Source organism: Trachemys scripta, chromosome 6 (genome assembly GCF_013100865.1).
Source record: "Trachemys scripta elegans isolate TJP31775 chromosome 6, CAS_Tse_1.0, whole genome shotgun sequence".
NCBI classification, from domain to species: domain Eukaryota; kingdom Metazoa; phylum Chordata; order Testudines; family Emydidae; genus Trachemys; species Trachemys scripta.
Window position 1 is genome coordinate 77464975 of NC_048303.1, and position 23568 is coordinate 77488542.

Here is a 23568-nt window from a genome sequence, read left to right on the forward strand (position 1 = left end):
TGTGCATATGTGGTTTCTTTAAATTACATACCTTATATGTCCCTCTTGTTTTCCTTTACAGATGGGGTTTATACAGATTAACGAGGACTTCATATTTATTGAGCCACTCAATCACACTTTGGCTGTGACAGGTCACGCGCACAGGGTGTACAGACGAAAAAGGTCCATAGAGGAGAAAGTTACTGAAAAGCTAGCTCCTCACAACCATTACTGTGGTGTTGTTACAGGTAATATAACAATCTCACTGAATAGATTTAATGCAGAGGACATATTTTTAAAGAGCACAGATAATAATTTTTTAAAACATCATAGCCAGAAGAATGATCAGATATAACTTTTGGTGGGCTGACTTGTCAGAAAGTGGAACTATACATTCACTTATGGACATTGCATATTAAGTAAACTGTCATATTTTAATAAAAAAAAATATAAGTGGAAAACTTTGGCCATCTCTTAATTTGTATCTTATTTCTTGTCTCCCTGTGTCATCTGGTTGGTTTCAGGTATTTACTTCATATAATGGTTGGACTTCAAGAGGTTCTTCCATTTTGAAACCTCATGGTTTGAGATTTGGTTTACTTTGGGGAATACTGCTGGAACCACTTATCTTTCTTTAAATGCAAGCAGCATTTTAAGTGTCACAATTATATCTATAACAATCTATAATTGTATCTTTTTTGTTTTTATGAATTGAGTTTACATGAATTGTGTGAAATAGTCCAAACAGGTCCTCACTACTGGATTTTGTGGTGGAAAAAAGTTGCGTGATAATTTGGCACACAGTGGTATGTTGTTAATATTTATTAGCAAAAAAGTCTTTTGTGAGAGATGACATTCTGTTGAACTTGTCTCTCTACCAACTAACTCTACCTTCTACCAGTGGAAAAAAATTGTGGGAGGCTGAAGTTTGACAGTTCTGTACCCAGACCTGTTTTGCTTTTAGGGTTATGAGAAACTTGAGTTTGTTCAGGAAAGAAACAAAAACAGTGGGATTTTTCACATTTATCATTCTCCCACCCTGCCCCCTGAACATCTGTGCCACTTTGAAGTATTAACATGAACAGAACATATATTTGAAAGATTTTTCATCCTGAAAAGATTAGACTCTAATTTCAACATGTGAATGAAAACTTAATTCTAAAAAGTTAAAAGGGAAATGATTAAGTAACCCAAGGCTCTTATTATGCGTAGGAAAGAATAAGAAAACTGTATATTGCTTCCCCCTGCCATTGCTCTGTCAGTGTTCGTTTATCTAAGGAGTGAAGATGTCTGTACCAGTAAGAAGTGTTCACTGAAAGTAGAAACATCTTCTTCGAGGAGTGTCCCTGTGGGTATTCCACTTTTGGTGTCTTGGCGCCCTGTGCTTGTAATCAGAGATTTGTTGTAGCAATGCCCCCGTTGGCCATCTTGCACTGCTCCAAGCAGCTACTTAGTGTGCGCAGCCAACTGTCCCTCAGTTCCTGCTCTACTGCCTTTGGCTTGAGGGGGAGTGACAGCAGTGCCCCTGTCTATTTCATAAATCGCTTATATTCCCATCTTTATTTATCCTTTTTGTTGGTTTTCTTCCGTTTTCCTGTCCTTATTTACACACTAAAAAAAGGTAAAAAAACCAAAGCAAAACTTTATTTTGTTTGTTTCTGTCCCCCGCAACTAATGGGTCTCCGCCGATGGTAACTGAACTACGACCGTTTTCTATAGCCCTGAACCTCCTCAGGCATGCCTAATTCCCCCGGCTTTAAACTTTGCCTGACCTACAGGCTATCAATTCCTGTATCGGATGTCATGCTCAGTGCATCCACTGTCTCGGGGAAACCCATGTACCACAGAAGTGTTTCCACTGCAAGAAACTATCTGCCAGGACACTGAAAGCCAGGGACCTCCAACTAAAATTATTAATGATGGAGAAATCCCTCCAACCCAGAGTCCAGGACTCCTCCTGGCCAACGATCTCCAGCAGCAGCCTCAGTCAAGGGGCTCCACCCAAACCATGTCTAAGGACCCTGCACCTAAGAAAGTGACCAAACATTGGTCACAGTCATCGCCCCCTAAAAAAAAAAAGCGGACTCCTGGCAAGAAATTTGCCCTGGTACTGACGGCACCGAGAACCTCAGACCGAGAGGCTCCGGGAACATCCGGTACCAAGATGTCCCGAGGAGCCAAGGCACCGATGTGGCCAGGCTCTCACTCAGGTGCATGAGCTAAAGCTAAGCTCCCTAGCTCAGCACCGACAGTGCCAAAGAACACCTTGGCACCAGCTAGTGTAACGGCGCCACCTGCTGCATATAGACAGCCTAACAAGATCTCAGCACCATTGGAGCTAACTACGCTGCCATCCATGGCACCAGGCTTCCCAGTACCGCAACCCTTCACCAGACAGGGAGACCTGGCTATCTCCTCCACCCCTCCTTTCAGCACCGATGGCACCCCAGTCAGGCCAGGACCGAGCCGAATAGGCACTCCTATTAGATCTGCACCTCCACTATCTGGTGACGAGGACAAAGTGGATGACTCACGCCTTTGCACCGCTCATCATTCCTCCCCGAAACTGGGACCCTCTCACCAATAACCGCCTATGGAAGGGCACAGCTGGAAGACACTACCATGGATGCCTCTGCCCATCATTATGCCATCCAATTGGTCATACTGGGACCCACGTGCAATCTACAGGGCCCAGACTCTTAAACCTTCCCACCCACCAGCACCAAGGACCCCTCAAGTCCCTTCACCCACGGGTCCACTACCATCACAAGCCCAGGAGGAAGAGGGAGAGGAGCTGAAAGAAGTCCCTGAAGATGATATACTGCCACCCACCCATATTTTGTCCTCATCCCTGGACGAAACAATTATGTCACTGCTGGTGACAACTTTAAATCCTTTCAGAACTTATTCAAAAGAGAGGCAGAATCCCTGGACATCTCTCTAGCAGAGTTGTCAGAGACCCAGCACAAACTCACTGACATTTTGCAGGCATCCCGATCAGCAAAGATAGCTCTGCCCATTAACTGAGCCACAGTGGACCCCGCAAAGACAATATGGCAGATACCTGCCACTGTCTCACCGTCCTGTAAATGCTCGGACAGAAATACTATGTACCAGCGAAAGGAGCTGAGGTCCTGTTCACTCCTCCGGTCCTAATTCACTGGTCGTAGAGGCAGTGCACCAAAGGGGAAAACAAGGACTTATGACAAGGACTGGAAAAGGCTTGACCTCTTTGGATGCAATTCTTATTCCTTGACCTCGTTACAATTTCATATATCAAATTACTCAGCTCTTTTAGCAAAATATACCTACAACTTGTTCAACAAAATGAAATCCTTTATTGATCAACTGCCAGAGGAAGCAAAGGAATAATACAAAGCCAACATTACAGAGGGCTCCTTAATCACCAGAACAGCCCTGCAGGCCTCTCTCAAGTCTGCCAACATGGCAATCTGATCCATAGCCATGTCCATTGTTGTGCGTTGAGCATCATGGCTCCACTTCTCTGGATTCCCTAGGGAAGTACAAGCTACAGTTGTGGACCTGCCCTTTGAGGGTCAAAAATTATTTGCTGAGAGCACAGATGCATCTCTTCATACCTTAAAGGACTTGTGAACAACCTTGAAGACCTTGGGTATTTACATTCTCCTGAACAAGAAAAAACAGGGCAGATTTTATACCCAAAGATTCCGTCCCGCCCTGCACTCCCAGCCCCAGAGACAAAACAATCAATGCTGCAAGCAAAAACAAGCGAGGCACAGGCAGAACCAGAATCAACCTGCCACATCTCAATCTTCAACATCCTGTCAATCATTTTGAAATATTGGTCAAGGGCTCGAGACCTCTATCTTCTCCCATGCCAGATTATCAGATGACCTCCAGTCTCTTTGGAGACCGCCTGCTACCACACTACCCAGTCTGGAACAACATCACTACAGACAAATGGGTACTGGAAATTGTCCAGAAGGGTTACTCTATCCCATTTATTTCTATTCCCCCTACCCACCCACCTTCCCCGTCCCTCTTCAGGGACCCCTCTCAAGAGACTCTGTTGCCTATTGCAACTAGGAGCCGTGGAAATAGTACCACTCCAACACAGGGAAGGGTTTTATTCCCATTATTTTCTCACACAGAAAAAGAATGGTAGATGGAGACCCATGCAAGCTTACGCAAACTCAACAAGTTTTTAAGGACAAAGTGCTTCAAAATGGTAACCCTGGCAACCATAATTCTGGCATTAGAGAAAGGAGATTGGCTCTTGTGAACTTCACGCTGACTCTCTGGGGTAGAGGAGAAACCAAGGGACGGTTGGCTGTGCACACTAAGTAGCCACTCGGAGCGGCACGAGATGGCTGCCATGCATGCGTGGCCAACCGCGGCACTGCTTACAAGCGCAGGGTGCCAAGACACCGAAAGTGGAGCACCCACAGGAACAACCATCCTGAAGGACCTCAGTTACTGCACAAGGTGAGTAATCTTCTCTTTTGCTCTTGCAGCCTGTTGCTCCTGCCCTTTAATCAGTACTAAGTGTGTGGGGTCTGGGGAGGGGAGAAAAATGGCTGGGGCTAAATGATTCAAGAAACAAACTCTTGCAAAAGGGTGTGATAGGATATGTTTATTACTGGTGATCCTTCCATTATCTCTGTCCCTCGACAAGATACCCTAGGATGGAAAAATCAAGTTTAGTTTATTCTAACCATCTTAAGCCCTAGGTTCTGTGCTAGCGCAAATGTCCAGCCATGTGGCTCAAATAGCATGATCAGGCACTTACAATGTATCAGTTTCAGTAATGATCTGCACCACCGGACTGGAAAACTCACAATCACTTAGTTTCAGCTGTCTTTATAATTCATGTGTGTTGAAGCCTTAGAAAAGCTTTTCAGAAGCAATTATGTGCAATATGTTAGAAAACTCCTAAATTGAAAAGGTTAACAAAACATAAATTGTAGATTTTACAGATATTGCCAGAGGCTTCTGTAATATTCCCTTGTTTGTGCATTGCTGCTTTGATCAATCTTTATCTGTTCATCACTCTGAAGAATTGTTTTTTTCAGTACACTGCAGCAATCTAGACCTTCCTTTTATAGGAGGATGCCTGCCTTCTGCAGCACTCTGGTATGGCAGTCTGGAAATTTAGCGGTCGATACCTTTATTGGTGGCTTGGGGCCAAATTGATCACAAAGGTTGGCTAGCTATAATAGAATCATAGAAATGTAGGGCTGGAGGGGACCATAAGAGGTCATCTAGTTCACCCCCCTTGCGCTGAGGCAGGACCAAGTATACCTACACCAGACACCATGAGAGGTGTTTGAGCAGTCTGTTCTTAAAATCCTCCAACGATGGGGATTCAAAAACCTCCCTTGGTAACTGTGCTTTACTATTCTTTATAGTTAGAAAGTTTCCCCTAATATCTATCCTAAATCTCCCTCAGTACAGATTAAGCTGGTTACTTCTTGTCTTACCTTAAGTGGACATAAAGAATAGTTGATCACAGTCCTCTTCAAACAGTCCTTAGCATATTTGAATACTGTTGTTATGTCCCCACTTGATTTTCTTTTCTCAAGACTAAACATGCCCAGTTTTCTAAACCTTTTATAATTTTTGTTGCTTTCCTCTGGACTCCCTCCAGTTTGTCCCCAACTTTCTTAAAGTGTGGTGCCCAAAACTGGACACAATACTCCAGCTGAGGCTTCACCAGTGCTGAGTAGAGTGAAACAATTACCTCCTGTGTCTTGCATATGTTAGTACACCCCAAAATGATATTAGCCTTTTTTGCAACAGGGTCTCTGCCAATCTGACCCAGGGGGAAATTTCTTTCCTACCCCAAATATGGTGATCAGTTAGACCCTGAGCATGTGAGCAAGACCCACCAGCCAGATACCTGGAAAGAATTCCCTGTAGTAACTCAGAGCCCTCCCCATTTAGTGTCCCATCACTGGCTGTTGGAGATATTTGCTGCTGTAGGCAGTCTCATCATGATATCCCCTCCTTAAAATTATCAAGATGAGTCTTAAAACCAGTTAGGGCTTTTGCCCCCACTGCTCCCCTTGGGAGGCTGTTCCTGAACTTCATCCTCTGATGGTTAGAAACCTTTGTCTAATTTCAAGCCTAAACTTGTTGATGGCCAGTGTATATCCATTTGTTCTTGTGTCCACTTGGTGCTTAACTTAAATAACTCCTCTCCCTCCCTGGTATTTATTCTTCTGGTATATTTATAGAGAGCATTCATATCTCCCCTTAGCCTTCTTTTGGTCAGGCTAAACAAGCCAAGCTCTTTGAATCTCCTTTGATAAGGTAGGTTTTCCATTCCTCAGATCATCCTAGTAATCCTTCTCTGCACCTGTTCCAGCTTAAATTCACCTTTTTTTAACAAGGGAGACCAGAATTGCACAAGGTATTCTAGATGAAGTCTCACTAGTGCCTTATATAATGGCATAAAAACTTCCCCTGTCTCTATTGGAAATACCTCACCTGATACATGCTAGAATTGCATTACCTTTTTTCACAGCTGCATTGCTTTGGCTGCTCTTAGTCATCCTGTGATCAACCAATTCACCCATTTTTGGTTCATGTTCAATTTGTGATCCACTGTAGCCTCCAGATCCTTTTCTTCAGCACTACCAGCTAGCCAGTTTCCCCCATTTTGTAGCTGTGCATTTGATTTTTGTTTCCTAAATGTAGTTCTTTGCACTTGTCTTTATTGCATTTTATCTTGTTGATTTCAGACCAATTTTCTAATTTGTTAAGGTCATTTTGAATTCTAATCATGTCCTCCAAAGTGCTTGCAATCTCTCCCAGCTTTGTGTCAGTTGCAAAGCATACTCTCTACTTCATCATCCAAGGCATTAATGAAAATATTGTATAATACTGGACCTGGGACAGACCCCTATAGAACCCATTAGATAGGTCCTCCCAATTGACAGAGAGCCACTGATAACCAGTTGTATATCCATCTTATAGTAATTTCATCTAGACCACATTTTCCTAGTTTGTTTATGAGACTGTCATGTGGGACTGTGTCAGAAGCATTACTAAAAAAATAAAGATATAACATATCGACTGCTTCCTCCCATCCACTAGGCTAGTATCCCAGTCAAAGAAGGAAATAAGAATGATTTGCGATGATTTGTTCTTAACAAATCCATGTTGGCTATTATATACAGGGTGCTATTATCTTTTAGATGCTTACAAATTTATTGTAATTTTTCCAGTATCTTTCTAGGTATCAAAATTAGACTGACTGGTCTATAACTCCTTGGGTTCTCCTTTCCCCCCTTTTTAAAGATCATGCCTCAATGATCTCACCAGTAGTGTACTAAAAGTCATTAGAGGGAACACATATCTGTGCTGAATGTGTTGGAGGATCATTAAGACTAATAGCTGTGCATACAGAACTGGAAGAAGACAATCAAATAAGGTATTATTTGTTATCTATTCCTGTTGGAATGGGTTGAAAGATGACGCACAGCAAAACAGTTTTTTTTGGGGGGGAAACTAAGAACCTGTTTTTACTTAAGCAAAAAGTCACACCCTGGTGCACACAGACTTCCTGTGTGCACGTAGATAAGCCTGCCTTTTTTATTGGAGATGTGTTTGTGTGTGGGGACTTGTCTAGATGATGCATTGTTGCATGCCAGCTGGAGTATAAACTCTAGTACACATCAGCATTTTGCACACTAACTGTCCTTGTGGACCCTGCTGGGATGCACTAAAAGGTCCCAAGTGTGTGTTGATGTGGTACTATTTCTGACTATATCAATGCGCGCTAGGAACTTTTCATGCAGGCCAGCAGGGTCTACATGGACAGTTAGTGTGCAACATGCTGGTGTTCACAAAATTTACACCCCAGCTGGTGATCACTAATGCAATGTGTAGACAAGCCTTTTGCATTTTATTTATGGCTGTGTATGTCAGGCACAAATACCTAGACATAGACACAGACCTCACATCCCAGTCCTTTCTCAGCAAATGGCCCACAAGTAGGACCAGAGATTGGCTGAGAGTCCATTAGGCTGAGAAGGAGAGTGAGACACTTGGTAATAAGCAAAGTCCTAGGGTAATTTAACTGATAATTCTATATAACTAATTCTTCAGCCTTCCTAGTTTTTGTGGTTTTTACATTTCTGGTTAATGTTTTTATTTTCTCTTTTTTTTTCTAGTCTATGTCAAATGCACTTTTCTTGTTGGGAATTTGATATGTTGACTGCTTATGTGGGGAAACTATTATTGGGCACCATGGAGAAAGGAAAGAGGCTTCTGTCCTTAAGGAAGGAGAAGTAGTATGTAGTAACAGCTTGGGAACTCAATCAAGGCTGAAAGGAATTGCAATCCCTCCTTAAATGCTGCTCCTGAGAGGCTGGGTCGGGGCATGAGGATTGTTGAATGGTTGAGGTTTCCTAGTCTTGGTTACAGTAACCAACAGTGAGTGATTCTGAGCAATTTATTCATCTTTCATGTTTTTTATACCTATAGAAAAGAATTCAAAGCTGACGTTGTACAGTGTCATCTTTGTAACCTTCACTTTGTGTTATTTATTATGCTGCCAACTAAATGAAGTTGGTTACATTGAAAATATATTGCTATTCAATGTAAATCCTGTTCAGAGTTTTTTTTTACTGTATCTAATTTCAGTTCCTTCAGCTCATTCACAATAAAAGAAATGTTTTGCACTGAAACTATTTGATCCTATTACCCTGTAGTTCAAGTAATTTAGTAATTAGTATTTCTTTACAGTTTTACCTATGTATAAATATGCAAAGAACCAAGTACATGGTTTTGTATAAAGTTCCTGGTTATCTGGTAATGATAACAACCAGTTGAATACCAATTATGCCAATATGGTGTAACACCATTTATCTGAAGGACTTAGGGGACAGCTGAAATCTTCTGATAAATGAAATATCAGATGACAGGGAAGCCTGTCAGCAAAGAATGAAAAGGCCGGCTGGCTTAGCATTGGCTCTTCCTTGGCTTGACAACCCCAGAGAGCTCTGAAGGAAATGATGGTCATGGCTGGGTGGAATTCTCATGCTGTACAATCCTGAAGTGACATAATCAAGTTCCATTCATGTGGATTGTACTGTAATATACAAGTAGCTTTCTCTGTGACTACAGTATTGACAAATAAATACTTTATGGGTTATTATCTTCTGCTGGGCATTGTTTATTATCCATTCTACCAGAATAAATGTTCAGCTAATTAAAACTTTTATATCAAGTCATTTTTCTAAAGAGCAGTAATAATGTCCTATTTAAAGTGTCTAGTTGATAGCTGCCATTTGTAATTGAGAATCAAACAACGGATAAACTATGTTGCTGGAAACTTTACTGGAATCAATCAGTCCTTCTAGGATATAGGTTGATGGACAAGATGACTCACTAGAGTTCTCTTCTAACTGAAATGAGTCTGTTATTTAGATTTAGGGCTATAACCTTGTATTTCAGCATTAAATGCTTGCATTGTAAATCATAGTTATATGGCTTATAGGATGTGTTTCTTGGTCAGCATCCTGACACTGAAGTTTTTAAAGAAACTGATTCTCAAAAAATGACAAAAATACATGTATTTAATAAAATACACTGTGATTCTATAATTAACTGTCATCTGCGTAAAGTTAAGGACTAGTCACATGTCACATACACTAAGTTTAGGTCATGCAAAAAGGCCAGAGATGTTAAACATAAGTTATCTATCAGAATTGTTATTTTATATTTTAAAAATTATTTTAGCTTTGAAGAAAGTATATTTAAATTTGTATAGTGTTATACTGGACCCTTTAAGAGGGAGCAGAGCCAATGCACCGGTATTACAAGTAGCTTACCCAGATTTGGCTTTAGAAGTGGGCTTCTGGGTCAGGGAAAGGAGGAGGACTCTCAATGAGGGAGACCTTGTGGGTCAGAGCTAGGATGCAGGACTGCCAGGGTCCCCTGGGAGGGGAGGCAGTGAGGACCTGTTCTGAAAAGGGGCCTCCAGAGAGAAAAGGTCTCGGGGGTTGGTACTTTGGGAACAGGGCAGAGAATCAGGAGTAGCAGGACTGCCAGTGTCTCCTGGAAGGAGAGGCAGTAAGAATGTGAAAGATAAAGGGGAAAAATCCCCTGGGAGTTATAGCCTAGGGTAAGCTGAAGAATTGTTTCAAGTTTGGACAATTAAACTGCCTAAAGGAGATTGTTGGTGTGGCAGTAATCTAAACCTTCCCATGATTCCTCCTGTTATGCACTCCAATACCATTCATTTTTATTCTCTAGAAGTTTTCTCAAAGCCAGTGCTTTGGTAGATAAATTAGGTATGAATTTTCCAAGATAATTAACCATTCCCAGGAACCGTTGGACATCTTTCTTTGCCTGGGAACATGGAATCAGTTCAGTGGCTGAAATCTTCCTCTTATCAGGTTTTACACTTTCATTGAAAATAATGTCCCCAACAAAAGTCAGTTCTGTAACCCCTAAAACACATTTCTCCCTATTTAGTTTGAGGTTTGCAGCTCTAGTTGCATCCAGGACTTCCTAAAGTCTACAATCATGCTCCTTTCATTGATCCCCCGACGATGATGTCATCCACTGAGGTGTCAACACCATTAATATGTTCATAGATCGTATGTATGGCTTTGTGGTACATTTCTGATGTTGAAACTGTGCCGAAGGATAAGAGTAAAAATGTATATCTTCCAAATAGGGTATTACATTTGCATAGTTTTGAGCTTTTTAAATTAATTTTAGCTGCCAAAATCCTGAGGATGCATCCAATTTACTGAAATATTGATTATTTACAAATTGAGCCATAATCTCTTCTCTGGTTGGTAGTTTGAAATGTTCTCTTTTTATAGCTTTGTTGAGGTGTCTGGTATCTAAGCATAGGTATAGCTGACTGTTATTTTTCTCCACAGTGACTAGGGAGCTCACCCATTTTTTTGGCTCCTCAGTTTTTTGTATTACTTGCATTGCTTCCATCCTTGCAAGCTCAGCCTTGAATTTATCATGGAATGCAAATGGCACCTTTCTACATGGATAGGTAACTGGAGGGACCTGCTTGTTTATCCAGGTTGTATGTTCACCCTGCAAGCAACCCAACTCTTGAAACAGGTCATAATATTCCTGACAGAGTGCCTCATAGCCAGGTTCAGTATGATCTTGCAGGGAGAGCACCCATTTTACCAGACTGAGTTTCTCACATGCAGCCAGGTCTAAAATTGGTGTCACTTTCTTTGGCACAACAATGAAAGGGAGCCTGTACATGGTGTTTTTATGGTGGTTGCTAGCAATGCACTTCCGCTTCACTGGTATATTAATTCCAGAATAACCAGTTACCTTTATTTTTATTGGTTCCAGTTTTGGTCTTATTTTCAGTCTCTCATAATCTTGTTCAAACAGCATATTAACCTGAGCTCCTGTGTCCATTTCAGTGGAATAATTGTTCCATTCAATGTCATAGGTAGTATCCAGTTCCTCTCAAAAGGCTTGGTAGATCCCAGTACGTCTATGGAAAATCTCCTCAACCAGACTGTCTTTAACTGAATGTCTAACTTGACTTTTCTGCATTTGGGAGCTGCAGCATTTTGCAAAATGATTATTTCCCCCACATTTATGACAGTTTCCCAAAGGCAACACATTGTTTGGGGCCATGCTGTGATCCACAACTTCCACTTAACCGTCTGTATCTAGTTTTCCCCCGATCAGTGATTTTCATAGTGAGTGGTTCCACTTTCTGATTTAACCTATTCTGGCTATATTCTTTAGTACTTAGTATATGGATAATCCCTTCTGTGTAATTCAGTTCTTTGGCTTGTTCTTTCTCAATTTCTGCTGCCCTGCATATTTGGAGAGCTTTTTCTAAAGTTAAATCTTTTTCATGGAGGAGCATCTCTCTTTACACATTGTTTTTAATGCCACAAATGATTCTCTCTAACCAGAGACTCTACCAGGTCACCAAAGTCACAGATTTTACTGAGTTTCCTTAATTCTGTGACATATTGCCCTTTGGTGTCATCAGTTTTTTGCATTCATGTAAAAAATTTGTATCTCTCAAAGGCAGGGCCAGATTAACTCTCCTGTGGGCCTGGAGCTATTAGATTTTGTGGGGCCCCTATATACAAGTATTTTTTTTCTGGGAGGGAGTTTGGTGCAGGAGGGGGCTGGGGCAGGGGATTGGGGTGCAGGAGGGAGATTCTGATTTGGGGCAGGGGGTTGGGGTTGAGGAGGGGGTGCAAAGTGCAGGCTCTGGCCAAGAGGCGCTTACCACAGGCAGCTCCCAGCTGGCGGCACAGCAGGGTTCAGGCAGGCTGCCTGCATGCCGTGGCCCCATGCTGTAGAGATGTGCTAGTAGCTTGCTGCTTCCGAGAGCGGCCTGGGGCCATGGCATGCAGGCAGCCTGCCTCAGCCCCTGCTGTGCCGCAGGACTTTTAGTGACCCGGAGTTGGATATCGCTGCCTGTGATTTATTTTTGCAGGACCCCCCTTCAGGCGGGGGCCTGGGCTGGAGCCCCTAAAGCCCCTACTTTAATCCAGTCCTGCTCAAAGGTCTCATTCCTTTTTGGCATGCAACATTCCTCAAATGTAGTCAATATTTTATTTAACTTCATGCATTTACCTTCTTCAAACTTAAATTTGTTATAAATATCCAAAGCTTCCTTCCTAGCAACATGCAAAAAGATTTATGATTTCACTTTATCATTTTTATCCTCTGCCCCTATGGCTGTCAAATACAATTCAAATCTCTGCCTGAATTTTTTCCAGTTTGCCACAACATTGCCTGACAATTACAGACTGGAACGAGGTTGCAACACATCCATTTTGGACACCACCCCACTTTCTTAAGCTAGTCAAGCTACTATTGTGCTCACCAAATACATGCAAAAGCCTCTATGCCTGGTGCTTCACCTGCTTCTCTGATGCCTCCCTTTGTCTCTGCTTTCAGTTGCAAACACAGGAGTTAACTTCAAAATTACTTCAAAAAAGTCCTGTTTCCTTCTCATTCAGCACTTCTGACACCATGTAATGATCTTGGGGTTCATTAAACAACAAAACAATGAATGAGAAAGGAATAAAACTGTAATAAAACAAACTGGAGAGCTTCTGTAGTGAGCTGCTGCACACAGCCATGTGGTGTTCCCAATCCCTGCCCCCAGGGCACATCTCCAAATTCCCACACTCTTAACACTGTCCCTTATGAGAAAGTGTCTCCAAATCACAATTTTTCGTAAATGTATCTTTACAGATAGTATTGTATTGTCTTTCACTACTCCGTAAGTAATATTTTTTGAAGTCATTAAGCCTAAAGAGTTTATTTTTGTGAAAAGTTTCTCTTCTGTTTTAGAAAGCATGCTGAAATTCATAAGACGGAGCACAGGAATTTACCACGCAGGGATGAGACTGATTAATTGAAAAACATTTAGCTCAAATCTCCTAATGCCTGAACCATCTCTGACATGTGTCTATAATTGCTATCTCCAGCATAAATTGTGTTTCAAACATAGGGTCCAAACCCACACAATGAAGCTCTGAGAATTATTTTACTTGACTTAAATGGGAGCAAAATCGGGACCCAACTTTTGTGACATGCAAGATAGTCCAATATGAATCATGGATAGTGCTTGCATTTTATTTTGTTGTTTCATTAAACTTTAAAATTAGTGTTGCTAATTACTGTATAAATACATGGCTACCTTCTGGTCTACCTATCTGTGTAAATAAATTCAAATCCAATTTTTTTTATAATAGCCTAAATTGTAGTGGGAATTTTGTTGTATTGTTGAAGAAGCAGATTTAAATAAACAAGAACTGGTGGTCTCTATTTATCTATGAGTTTAATACATTTTCAATTTGGAGTTTATTGTGTGCTTAGAAACTTATTTACTCAAGTCATCTTTTGCGCATTATTTAATTTGTATATAATTACAGCAATTTTTACTTTGAAGTCCTGTTTTTCTAGTCCTTTTTGTAAAACTGAGGAAACTGCTTCAGCTAAATCCTCCAGTATATGACCCTTCAAACTACTTCTTCCAAAACAGAGTTTGTTCCCTGATCTTTACTAATGAATTGGTCCATGTGTACAACATGCTCTTGTTCCTTGGGGTGTGAATATGTTTCAATCCAGATTTTTCTTTCTGTGTGTAGGGGGGAGGGGGCATAGGAAGGAGGAGAGGTGTGTGGACTGCAGATTTTTCCTGTGTTTTCCGGAGGCAGGGAGATACTCTTGTAAACTTTATTACAGTTGGTATGGCAACACCCCTTTTTTCATGTTCTCTGTGTATATATATTTTCCTACTGTATCTTCCACTGCATGAATCTGATGAAGTGGGTTTTAGCCCACGAAAGCTTATGCTCAAATAAATTTGTCAGTCTCTAAGGTGCCACAAGTACTCCTCGTTCTTGTAACTTCAGGGAGCCTATTTTTGTGTCAACTCATTACACTAATTAGTATTTTTCCAGTAGCCAGACTGAAGGCAAAATCCTGTTTTGTTTTACATGTGTACACTAGAACTAGGGAAGAAGGTGCAGCAGGTCCTCTGGGCTCTGGTGTACCCATGCAGCAGCTGGACAGAATTCCAGCTTGAGCAGTATGCTGGACTAGCAGCTAACATGCTTGAATACAGTCCATAGCCTCAAACTAAGCATGACTGGATAAGTAGCCCCAGTAAAGATATGTTACCATGTATTAATTATTACATTGTATTATAAATGCATATACAGTAGAACCCCTATTTTACTAACTACCTGGGTATTGAAGGATTCATAACATTCAGTGTCTGAATTAAAGTAGTACAATGCATAAGTTGCAGTATGGAGCACTGCACTCCTTTCTTGTCCCACAAACCATTGCAAAGTGATTTCTAGTGCATTGAAGGGATCAGAATATGAAGGGATGTGGACTTGTATTTCATCAACTTCACCTTCATTATGGGATTTCCACCCCCTCTCCCCATTGGGAAAAATGGTTTGTATAACTGGCTGTTCATAAGACTGGTGTTTGTAAAATCAAAGTTCTATTGTAATCCTGTAGTTGTAGTTATCTCTCCACTCACAGATGTCTTGGCAGTGACATTTTATAGTATAACTCTTTTTCTAGCAAATCCTAAAAATATCACCTCAGTGACACTTACATAAAGCTGCTATGTTAAAGGATGAATTCATGTAGCAATATTTTTATGTTACAGATAAAAGAAAATCCAGGAATCAAAAACTAGGAGGAAGAGGAAGAAAAAAAAGATACTCCTATAAATTACCTCAGGAGTACAATATAGAAACTGTAGTGGTTGCAGATCCAGCTATGGTTTCGTATCATGGAGCAGATGCTGCCAGGCGATTTATTTTAACCATCTTAAATATGGTAGGAAACTCTTAAAACTTATCAAGGCATTTGGCAGAAAGAAAAATGCATGCCCGGAGCTTGATTGAATTAATTGTTACAGTTGTTCAACAGGCATAATTAACTGTAAGTGGGCATTCCATAAAATTCAACAGACTATTAGAAAGTACCATGAATATTCAGCAGCACAGAAGCTATGATTCTGCAGACATATCTTGTACCTTCAATAGTGAAGCTAAAGAAGTGGGAGTTGAACAGCATGATTGCTTGATTAGAAATCCATATTGTTATATGAACTATATTCAGGTTGAATGCTTAGGACAAGAGTCTAATCTGAACTCATTATGAAGAGGTGACTCTTCTCATTTAGAAGGATCTTTTGATCTTCTTGGTGGCTGGAGGAGAAGCAATATTACAGTCTCAGACAAAGTTATGTTTCCTTCCAGCAATGAATGTCAATGCAACACACTTACTTGATCCACAAGGCAGTGAAAATTAGTAATCGCAGTATGTAAGGGAAAAAAATCACAGAATAAAGGATCATGAAATGAAGAGTGGGTGAAAACCTGATCACAACTACTCTGTTTGGCCCCATTAGTTATTGCTTTTTGCCGTCTGCTGCTCACTTTTAACCTCGGTCCTGTATTTATTCCAATGGGATGCATGGCATAACATTATGTACATGTGGAAGTGTTTGAAGAAATGGTCTATAGTTTTTAAAGCTCTGTCAAGGTCATCTCAAAAAAGATAGACCCCTTTTAGGATACTTGGACTAAACACCGGATAACCCCTTATCTGTCTCCTCCTCCCCCACTTCAAAAATATTAATATCTAAGTATTGTGTTATATTTAATGTGTAGAAAATTCAAATGTCAAGTCAAAGTTCTACAAAATTAAGAGAGCCTTAAATTCTGAGATTTGATTTTTTTAAAGGTTGTAATGTATTCCAATGTGTCCAATGGAAGCACTCATGTTTATTTTTTTGTTTTGTTTTTTTGTTCAAGGTTTTTAACCTTTTCCAGCACAAGAGCCTTGGAATTCAAGTGACTCTTCGAGTGACTAAGCTTGTTCTGCTTCATGAGACTCCAGTAAGAAAGTACTGAATATGTCTTATTCTGTGACAAGACATTGTAGAATGAATAGAAGGGTAGGGACATGTTGCTTGCTGCCTCATTAAGGCATAGAATACTCATCACTGATAATTTGTCTCCATTATCTTCTGTCTATTCATTATTATTTTTACTATTAATATTTATTTGTAGTGGCGAGAGACCCCAATCAAAATTGGGAGCTCATAGCAATAGGTGCTACATATGCACAGTGATAGACAATTCCCACACCTAGTTTATTTCAAAATTGAGGGGTATATGGCTTTCAAGTAACCTAAAAATTGTAAATGATTTTTTCTTAGTCCAGGTTCATAATTTATTCTTTGTTGAATTTGGCTGGTATTTACAAACTTCAGTCCATTATCAGCTATTTTTTTGCTGTGCATATGGATATTTCACTGTGCAAGCAAAATCCTTTTAGTTTCAAAGCTTACAGTTAGTGGTAAAATTAGAAATAGGTCAGTCATATATAAACAAAACAAGAGTGCAGCACCACTCTTTCATGATATATCTTTCAGACATCATTTTAGAACTCATCTTTTAAATCCTGTTCCCTTGTTGAAGAGATGAATCAGCTGTTGTAGTGTGGGTCATTCTTTGGAGTGACCTATGGTTCCCTTATATTTTAGAGCAGCAATATGTGGACTTTTTGTTATTTTACAAAGTATCTGAAAGCTTTGCATATTTTAGTTGGAGTTCACAAAAATAAAAAATGGAATCTTCCTATCTGTGTAAGAGAGATTTTTAACTTATGCATTTAAATAAATTAAATTATCCTTAGGCTAGTAGCTAAAGAAGCATTTCTTGTTTGGACATATAGTAATCCTTTCAGCAGAAAAAAAGATCCCTCAAATCCAAACACTGGATCTTGGCATCAGTGCTCTCCCTAGATGCAATGAACTCCAGCTTGTACCAATGGAAGATCAGCATATATGGGGAGAAGAATATGGGTGACAAGGTCCACTGTATGTATCTGAGGGCATAATTTTCACCAGCATTGATTTAATTAAAGTCAAATGAAGATGGCTTCTGTTCTTGAAGTTAAAACAATTGCACCATGTATATTTTGTGACAAATAAAATAGAATATTTTTATTAACTGAAACAAAGCATGTGCTTATATTTGTAAAATTATTTGAGAACATTTTTCTTTGTACACTATATCTTATAAGTACTATAGGAAAAAATGCCATTAAAGTGAAAAACAAGGAATCAGAAATCTATTCATATCTAGACAACTATAGATCACTAATGCATGGCAGACAATGAAATCTATTATAATAGTTTCACATGAGTAATTAGGACTAACTGTGGGGTGAGGCATTGCTAGGAAATTCTGATAATTGAGTGAAAGTTGTGCTCAGCTTTGTGATCTCATAACTTGTACACATTGGCAATTAAAAGATGAAAACATTATATATTGTCATTTACATGTTCATATAATAAAACAAGCAATTCAATTTTCAGGCAGATATGTATATCGGGCATCATGGGGAAAAAATGCTGGAGAGTTTCTGTAAGTGGCAACATGAGGAGTTTGGCAAGAAGAACGATATACATTTAGAAATGTCAACAAGCTGGGGAGAAGACATGTCATCAGTAGACGCAGCCATACTTATCACAAGGTAATATTTTCTAAAAACAGTCCCTTAAAAAAATAGCTGGATGTCTTCATGGCAGCACTGTAGAGGTAGAGAAGTTCAGTTGTCTTGTGAGGCGATACAGTTTGACTTTAGCTTTAGCTATGGAAAAAAATGTGATTAAGCCTTCTCTCCTGCTCTTTTCTGGTAATTAAAGTGAGGTGTTATTAGAGATCAAGTTGTTAGAAGGAAAGTTGCTGGAACAAATTGATGATATAAAGAGCAATTCGTCACCAGGCCCAGATGTTATACATCCAGGAGTTCTGAAGGAGCTTCATATGAAGTGGCTGAGGGGCTACCAAAATATGCAATCTCTCATTCAAAAGAGCTACTGTTCCAGAGGCTTGGGACGGGGGGGGAGGGGAGTGGAGAGTAATACATGTTGAACCTAGGGGTGATTTGGAGAATAACAGACCAGTAAGTTTTAAATCTGAATCTGGAAAATTGGTTAAAATGATAATTGAAAATTAAACACCTGGAATGAGAGGGTCTAACCAGCATGGTTTTTGTAATCTACTAGCATTTTTTGAATGTTTAACCAGTTGACATTATTTAGATTTTCAGAAGGCCTTTGACAAGTTCCCTCACAAGAGGCTGCTAAAGAAACTAAGTACACCTCTACCCCGATATAACGCTGTCCTCGGGAGCCAAAAAATCTTACCGCGTTATAGGTGAAACCGCGTTATATCGAACTTGCTTTGATCCGTCGGAGTGCGCAACCCTGTCCCTCTGGAGCATTGTTTTACCGCATTATATCCAAATTTGTGTTATATCGGGTCGCGTTATATCGAGGGAGAGGTGTAATCACAAAATAAGAGGCAAATATTGTGATTGGCCAAAAATAGACTAGGAGACAAAAAATAAAGAGTTGGATTAAATAGTCAATTTTCATTATACAAAAATATATTGTTGAGGGGTACCTCGAGGTTCTGTACTAGTACTTATACTGTGCTAGTCGTTGTTTAATAAATATATTAATGATCTGGAAAAGGGTGAACAGTGAGGTTGCAAAATTTGGATGTGATGAGAAATTAGTTAGGTTAATCAAGACGAGAGGACTGTGGAGAACTTCAAAAAGAGGGACCTAACCAAGCTAGATGACTAGGCAGCATGTTGGCAAGTGAAGTTCAATGTCAATAAGTGCAAAGTAATGTATTTTGGAGGGAAAAAATAAACTATTCATACACAGTACAAAGTGCTAAATTTACTGTATAAACTCAGGAGGTGGACCTGGGCGTCATTGTGGACAGCTCAATAAAGACTTCTGTTCAATGTGCATCTGCAGCCAATAAAAGCAAACAAGATGTTAGATTACATAAGGAACAGGATAGCGAATAATAGAGAAAAGTCAGTGGTGTCGCCTTATCTACATTACTGATGCAGTACTGGTCACCCCATCTCAAGAGAGATATTGCAGAATTAGAGGGGGTTCAGAGAATGGTGACACGGATGATTGGGGGGTTGGAAAAACTCCCATGAGGAGACAGAGAAAAGTTTATAATAGTTTACCTTAGAAAGGAGAGGAGGCACGATAATAGTACATATAATAAATAGTATATAGCAGATTGGTTGGGAGCCTCTGTTCTCCCTGTTTCATAATACAAGAACAAGGAGACACATTCAATTAAATATAAAAAGTGGCAAATTCAGAAACAATAAACGGAAACATATTTTTCACTACACATGTAGTTAGACTGTGGAACTCATCACAATGGGAAGTCACTGAGGCAAAGAATTTAGCAAGATTCAAAAAGGGATTGGACACTTTTATGGATAGCAAATTGATTTCAGTGGGAGTAAGGTGCTTGGGCATTTCTGAAAATCCCACTAGGCACCTATCTGCATTGTTAGTAATTGAAATACCTTTCAAAATCTGGACCTTAAACCCCCGTACTTCCATTTTCTCTAAAATGGAGAATAACACTTGAGGTCTGTCTTGACTAGAATATGAAAGAGTTTTTAAAGGTGTTAGCTAGCACATTCTAACAAACATTTTCTAAAACTAGTGGAGGTAAGGCAAGGTATACTTTAGTGTGTGCTAGTTGGTGGTCAGTTTAATTTAAAAATTAAACATAGCACGATTCCCCTGTGATAGTGTGCTTGGATGGCAGAGAGACCTAGTGGTTAGTGCACCTGGCTTTAAGCCCCTTGCCTCTCTGCCTGAATGGCAGAGGTGCCTCATTCCTGCCTTTAGGCCAGGAATCTTCTGGCCTCCACAGGCATCTGACCCTCAGATCTTAAGGGGGTGTGGTAGGTGGACCCAGGCCCTGTTTGGGTTACCAATACTCCAGGATTGTCCTGGAGTCTCCCAGAATTAAAGATAAATCTTTAATTAAAGATTATGTCATGTGATGAAACTACCAGGAATATGTCCAACCAAAATTGGCAACCCTAGGGCCCTCCCTCTCCACCGGGTCCCAGCCCAGGGCCCTGTGGAAATCAACACTAGCAGAATTCTCCCAGCACAGAGTCAAAGCCTGCTGCTCTGGACTCCTTCCTACCTCTATCCCTTCAATTTGGGGCATGGCCCCTATAATCCAAACTATCTGCAGTTCCCCTTTGCCTGCGCTGAATCTTGTCCTTCTCTACTAGATGCTTTGAGAATCTCCTTATGACTTCTGCATAAGATATGTTGTTAACAGTTTTTGGCTTTTGTAGCTCTCTAGCTTATCTTGCTCTAATTCACTCTCTACATGCCTTACTGTGATTATCACCACAGTTACTATATTTGATCCTTGTCACTGCTATGCAGTTTTCATAGGAATGCTCTCCCCCACGTTTACTCTATCTCGTTTTCCCTTTACAAACAGTTGCTACATGTCCATACTGTCAGCACTTATAACAACTTGGTGATGGGGGGATATATGATTATTTTTCTGGATATCTGAAACCCTAGTGTTATTTTCTCAAGTAGAGTCCCTCCCTTAAGTAAAAACAACAAGAAGTCTGCGTGGCACCTTAGAGACCAATACATTTGGGCATAAGCTTTCATGGGCTATAACCCACTTCATCAGATGCCTGGAGTGGAAAATACAGGAGCAGGTATAAATACATGAAAGGATGGGAGTTGCCTTACCAAGTGTAAGGTCAGTCTAACGAGACAATTCAATTAACAGCAGGATACCAAGGGAGGGAAAATAACTTTTGAAGTGGTAATGAGTGGCCCATTTCAGACAGTTGACAAGAAAGTGTGAGTAACAGTAGGGGGAAATTAGTATTGGGGAAATTAGGTTTAGGTTGTGTAATAACCTAACCACTCCCAAGTCTGATGGTGTCCAGTTTGCAAATTAATTCCAGTTCTGCAGTTTCACGTTGGAGTCTGTTATTGAAGTTTTTTTGTTGAAGAATTGCCACTTTTAGGTCTGTTATTGAGTGACCAGAGAGATTGAAGTGTTCTCCTACTGGCTTTTGAATGTTATGATTCCTGATGTCAGATTTGTGTCCATTTATTCTTTTGTGTAGGGACTGTCCGGTTTGGCCAATGTACATGGCAGAGGGGCATTGCTGGGGCATGATGGCATATATCACATTGGTAGATGTGCAGGTGAACAAGCCCCTGATGGTGTGGCTGATGTGGTTAGGTCCTATGATGGTGTCCCTTGAATAAATATGTGGACAGAGTTGGCACCGGGGTTTGTTGCAGGGTTTGGTTCCTGGGTTGGTGTTTTTGTTGTGTGGTGTGTAGTTGCTGGTGAGTATTTGCTTCAGGTTGGGGGGCGGTCTGTAAGCGAGGACTGGCCTGTCTCCCAAGGTCTGTGAGAGTGAGGGATCGTCCTTCAGGATAGGTTGTAGATTCTTGATGATGCACTGGAGAGGTTTTAGTTGGGGACTGTAGGTGACGGCTAGTGGCATTCTGTTACTTTCTTTGTTGGGCCTGTCTTGAAGTAGGTGACTTCTGGGTACCCTTCTGGCTCTGTCAATCTGTTTCTTCACTTCACCAAGTGGATATTGTAGTTTTAAGAACGCTTGATAGACATCCTGTAGGTGTTTGTCTCTGTCTGAGGGATCGGAGCAAATGCGGTTGTATCTTATAGCTTGGCTGTAGACAATGGATCGTGTGATGTGGTCTGGATGAAAGCTGGAGGCATGTAGGTAAGTATAGTGGTCAGTAGGTTTCCTGTATAGGGTGGTGTTTATGGGACCATCGCTTATTAGCACTGTAGTGTCTAGGAAGTGGACCTCTTGTGTGGGCTGGTCCAGGCTGAGGTTGATGGTGGGGTGGAAATTGTTGAAATCTTGTGGAATTCCTCAAGGGCCTCCTTCCCCTGGGTCCAGATGATGAAGATGTCATCAATGTAGCGCAAGTAGAGTAGGGCTGCTAGGGGACAAGAGCTGAGGAAGCGTTGTTCTAAGACAGCCATAAAAATGTTGGCATACTGTGGGGCCATGTAGGTACCCATAGCAGTCCCGCTGGCTTGAAGGTATAAATTGTCCCCAAATCTGAAATAGTTGTGGGTGAGGGCAAAGTCACAAAGTTCTGCCACCAGGTTTGCCGTGATGGTATTGGGGATGCTATTACTAATTAGACGCTTGATTACTAACACTTTATCTTCTCCTATGCTTTTGGTTATCTCATCATTGCTCAGTTTTAATAGCACTCCACATATTACCCCCTTAGTTTCAGTCAAATACTTTGGTAGCTACCCACTTATTTTAACTTTCCTTAGTGTCTTAGGTTTTAGCAGTTTATGAGCTTGCTCTTTGTCTTCACACTGAACTAAAAGATCCCCATCTCACAATCTTCTGGCTCTTATTATATCCTCTATGCTTTAAAAAAAAAATTCAGTCAGCTACTTTTACAGGGTTAATGTCATCTAATCTTATTTCTTTGGCTAGGGATCTTACAATTATAACATATTGGTTTATTATTTCCTTCCTCAGCTTTGCTTTTTTGCTGATGTTGTCATCATGATCATCTGCTTCTGTGTCTACTCTTTTTTTCTTTTCTGTTTTCCCCTACTTTGTATTCATTCTCCTTCTCTAGTAGACTTTTTCTTCAGTTTCCAGAGTGACTTCATTTGGGGTCAGAAATCCTCCAGCCCAGCAAGCTTCCCAGCCTAGCCTATCAGGCGTGAACTGAGCCAGGTTCTCTCCTTTTCTTCCCCCTGTAGGACTGGCATTGGCTGCAGGTCTAGCGGAGCTGGGCTAGTGGGGCCCATAGGCTCTCTTTAACCCCTTTTGTGCTGGTGTGAGGTTTCTCTGCTCCATCACATCCCCTTATTCAGAATAACCTCTGTGACCAGGTGCCTGGATGGGCCAGACTAAGAATGCCACACTCAGGGCAGACTGCAAGAAATAGGGCAGAGAATCCCCCAAACTGGTGATTTATTCTTTAATTAGATTCATCAAGCCAGTAACAAAAGAGCTTCTGTAGCCCCACACTGGTAAACAAGAAGCCAAACATAGCCCCCTTTAGGCATTCCAGCCTCTGGCTCCCATCTAGCAAACAGATCTAATATAGTAATAGGTTACTGAAAACCCTGTTCACCATACTTAAAGTTCTACCAATCCCAAAGGATCAGACACTTACCCTAGTCTACT

General features: G+C 40.7%; 1 protein-coding gene across 1 annotated transcript in view; it reads left to right on the forward strand.

The window, feature by feature from the left end:
• Positions 1–23568, forward strand: part of ADAMTS19 (ADAM metallopeptidase with thrombospondin type 1 motif 19) — a 266472-nt gene that overhangs the window by 54800 nt on the left and 188104 nt on the right. The window contains exons 3-6 of the mRNA XM_034773246.1: positions 62–227; positions 15128–15300; positions 16284–16367; positions 17855–18012. Coding sequence (XP_034629137.1) covers positions 62–227; positions 15128–15300; positions 16284–16367; positions 17855–18012 — 581 coding nt within the window. The remainder of the gene's footprint in view (positions 1–61; positions 228–15127; positions 15301–16283; positions 16368–17854; positions 18013–23568) is intronic.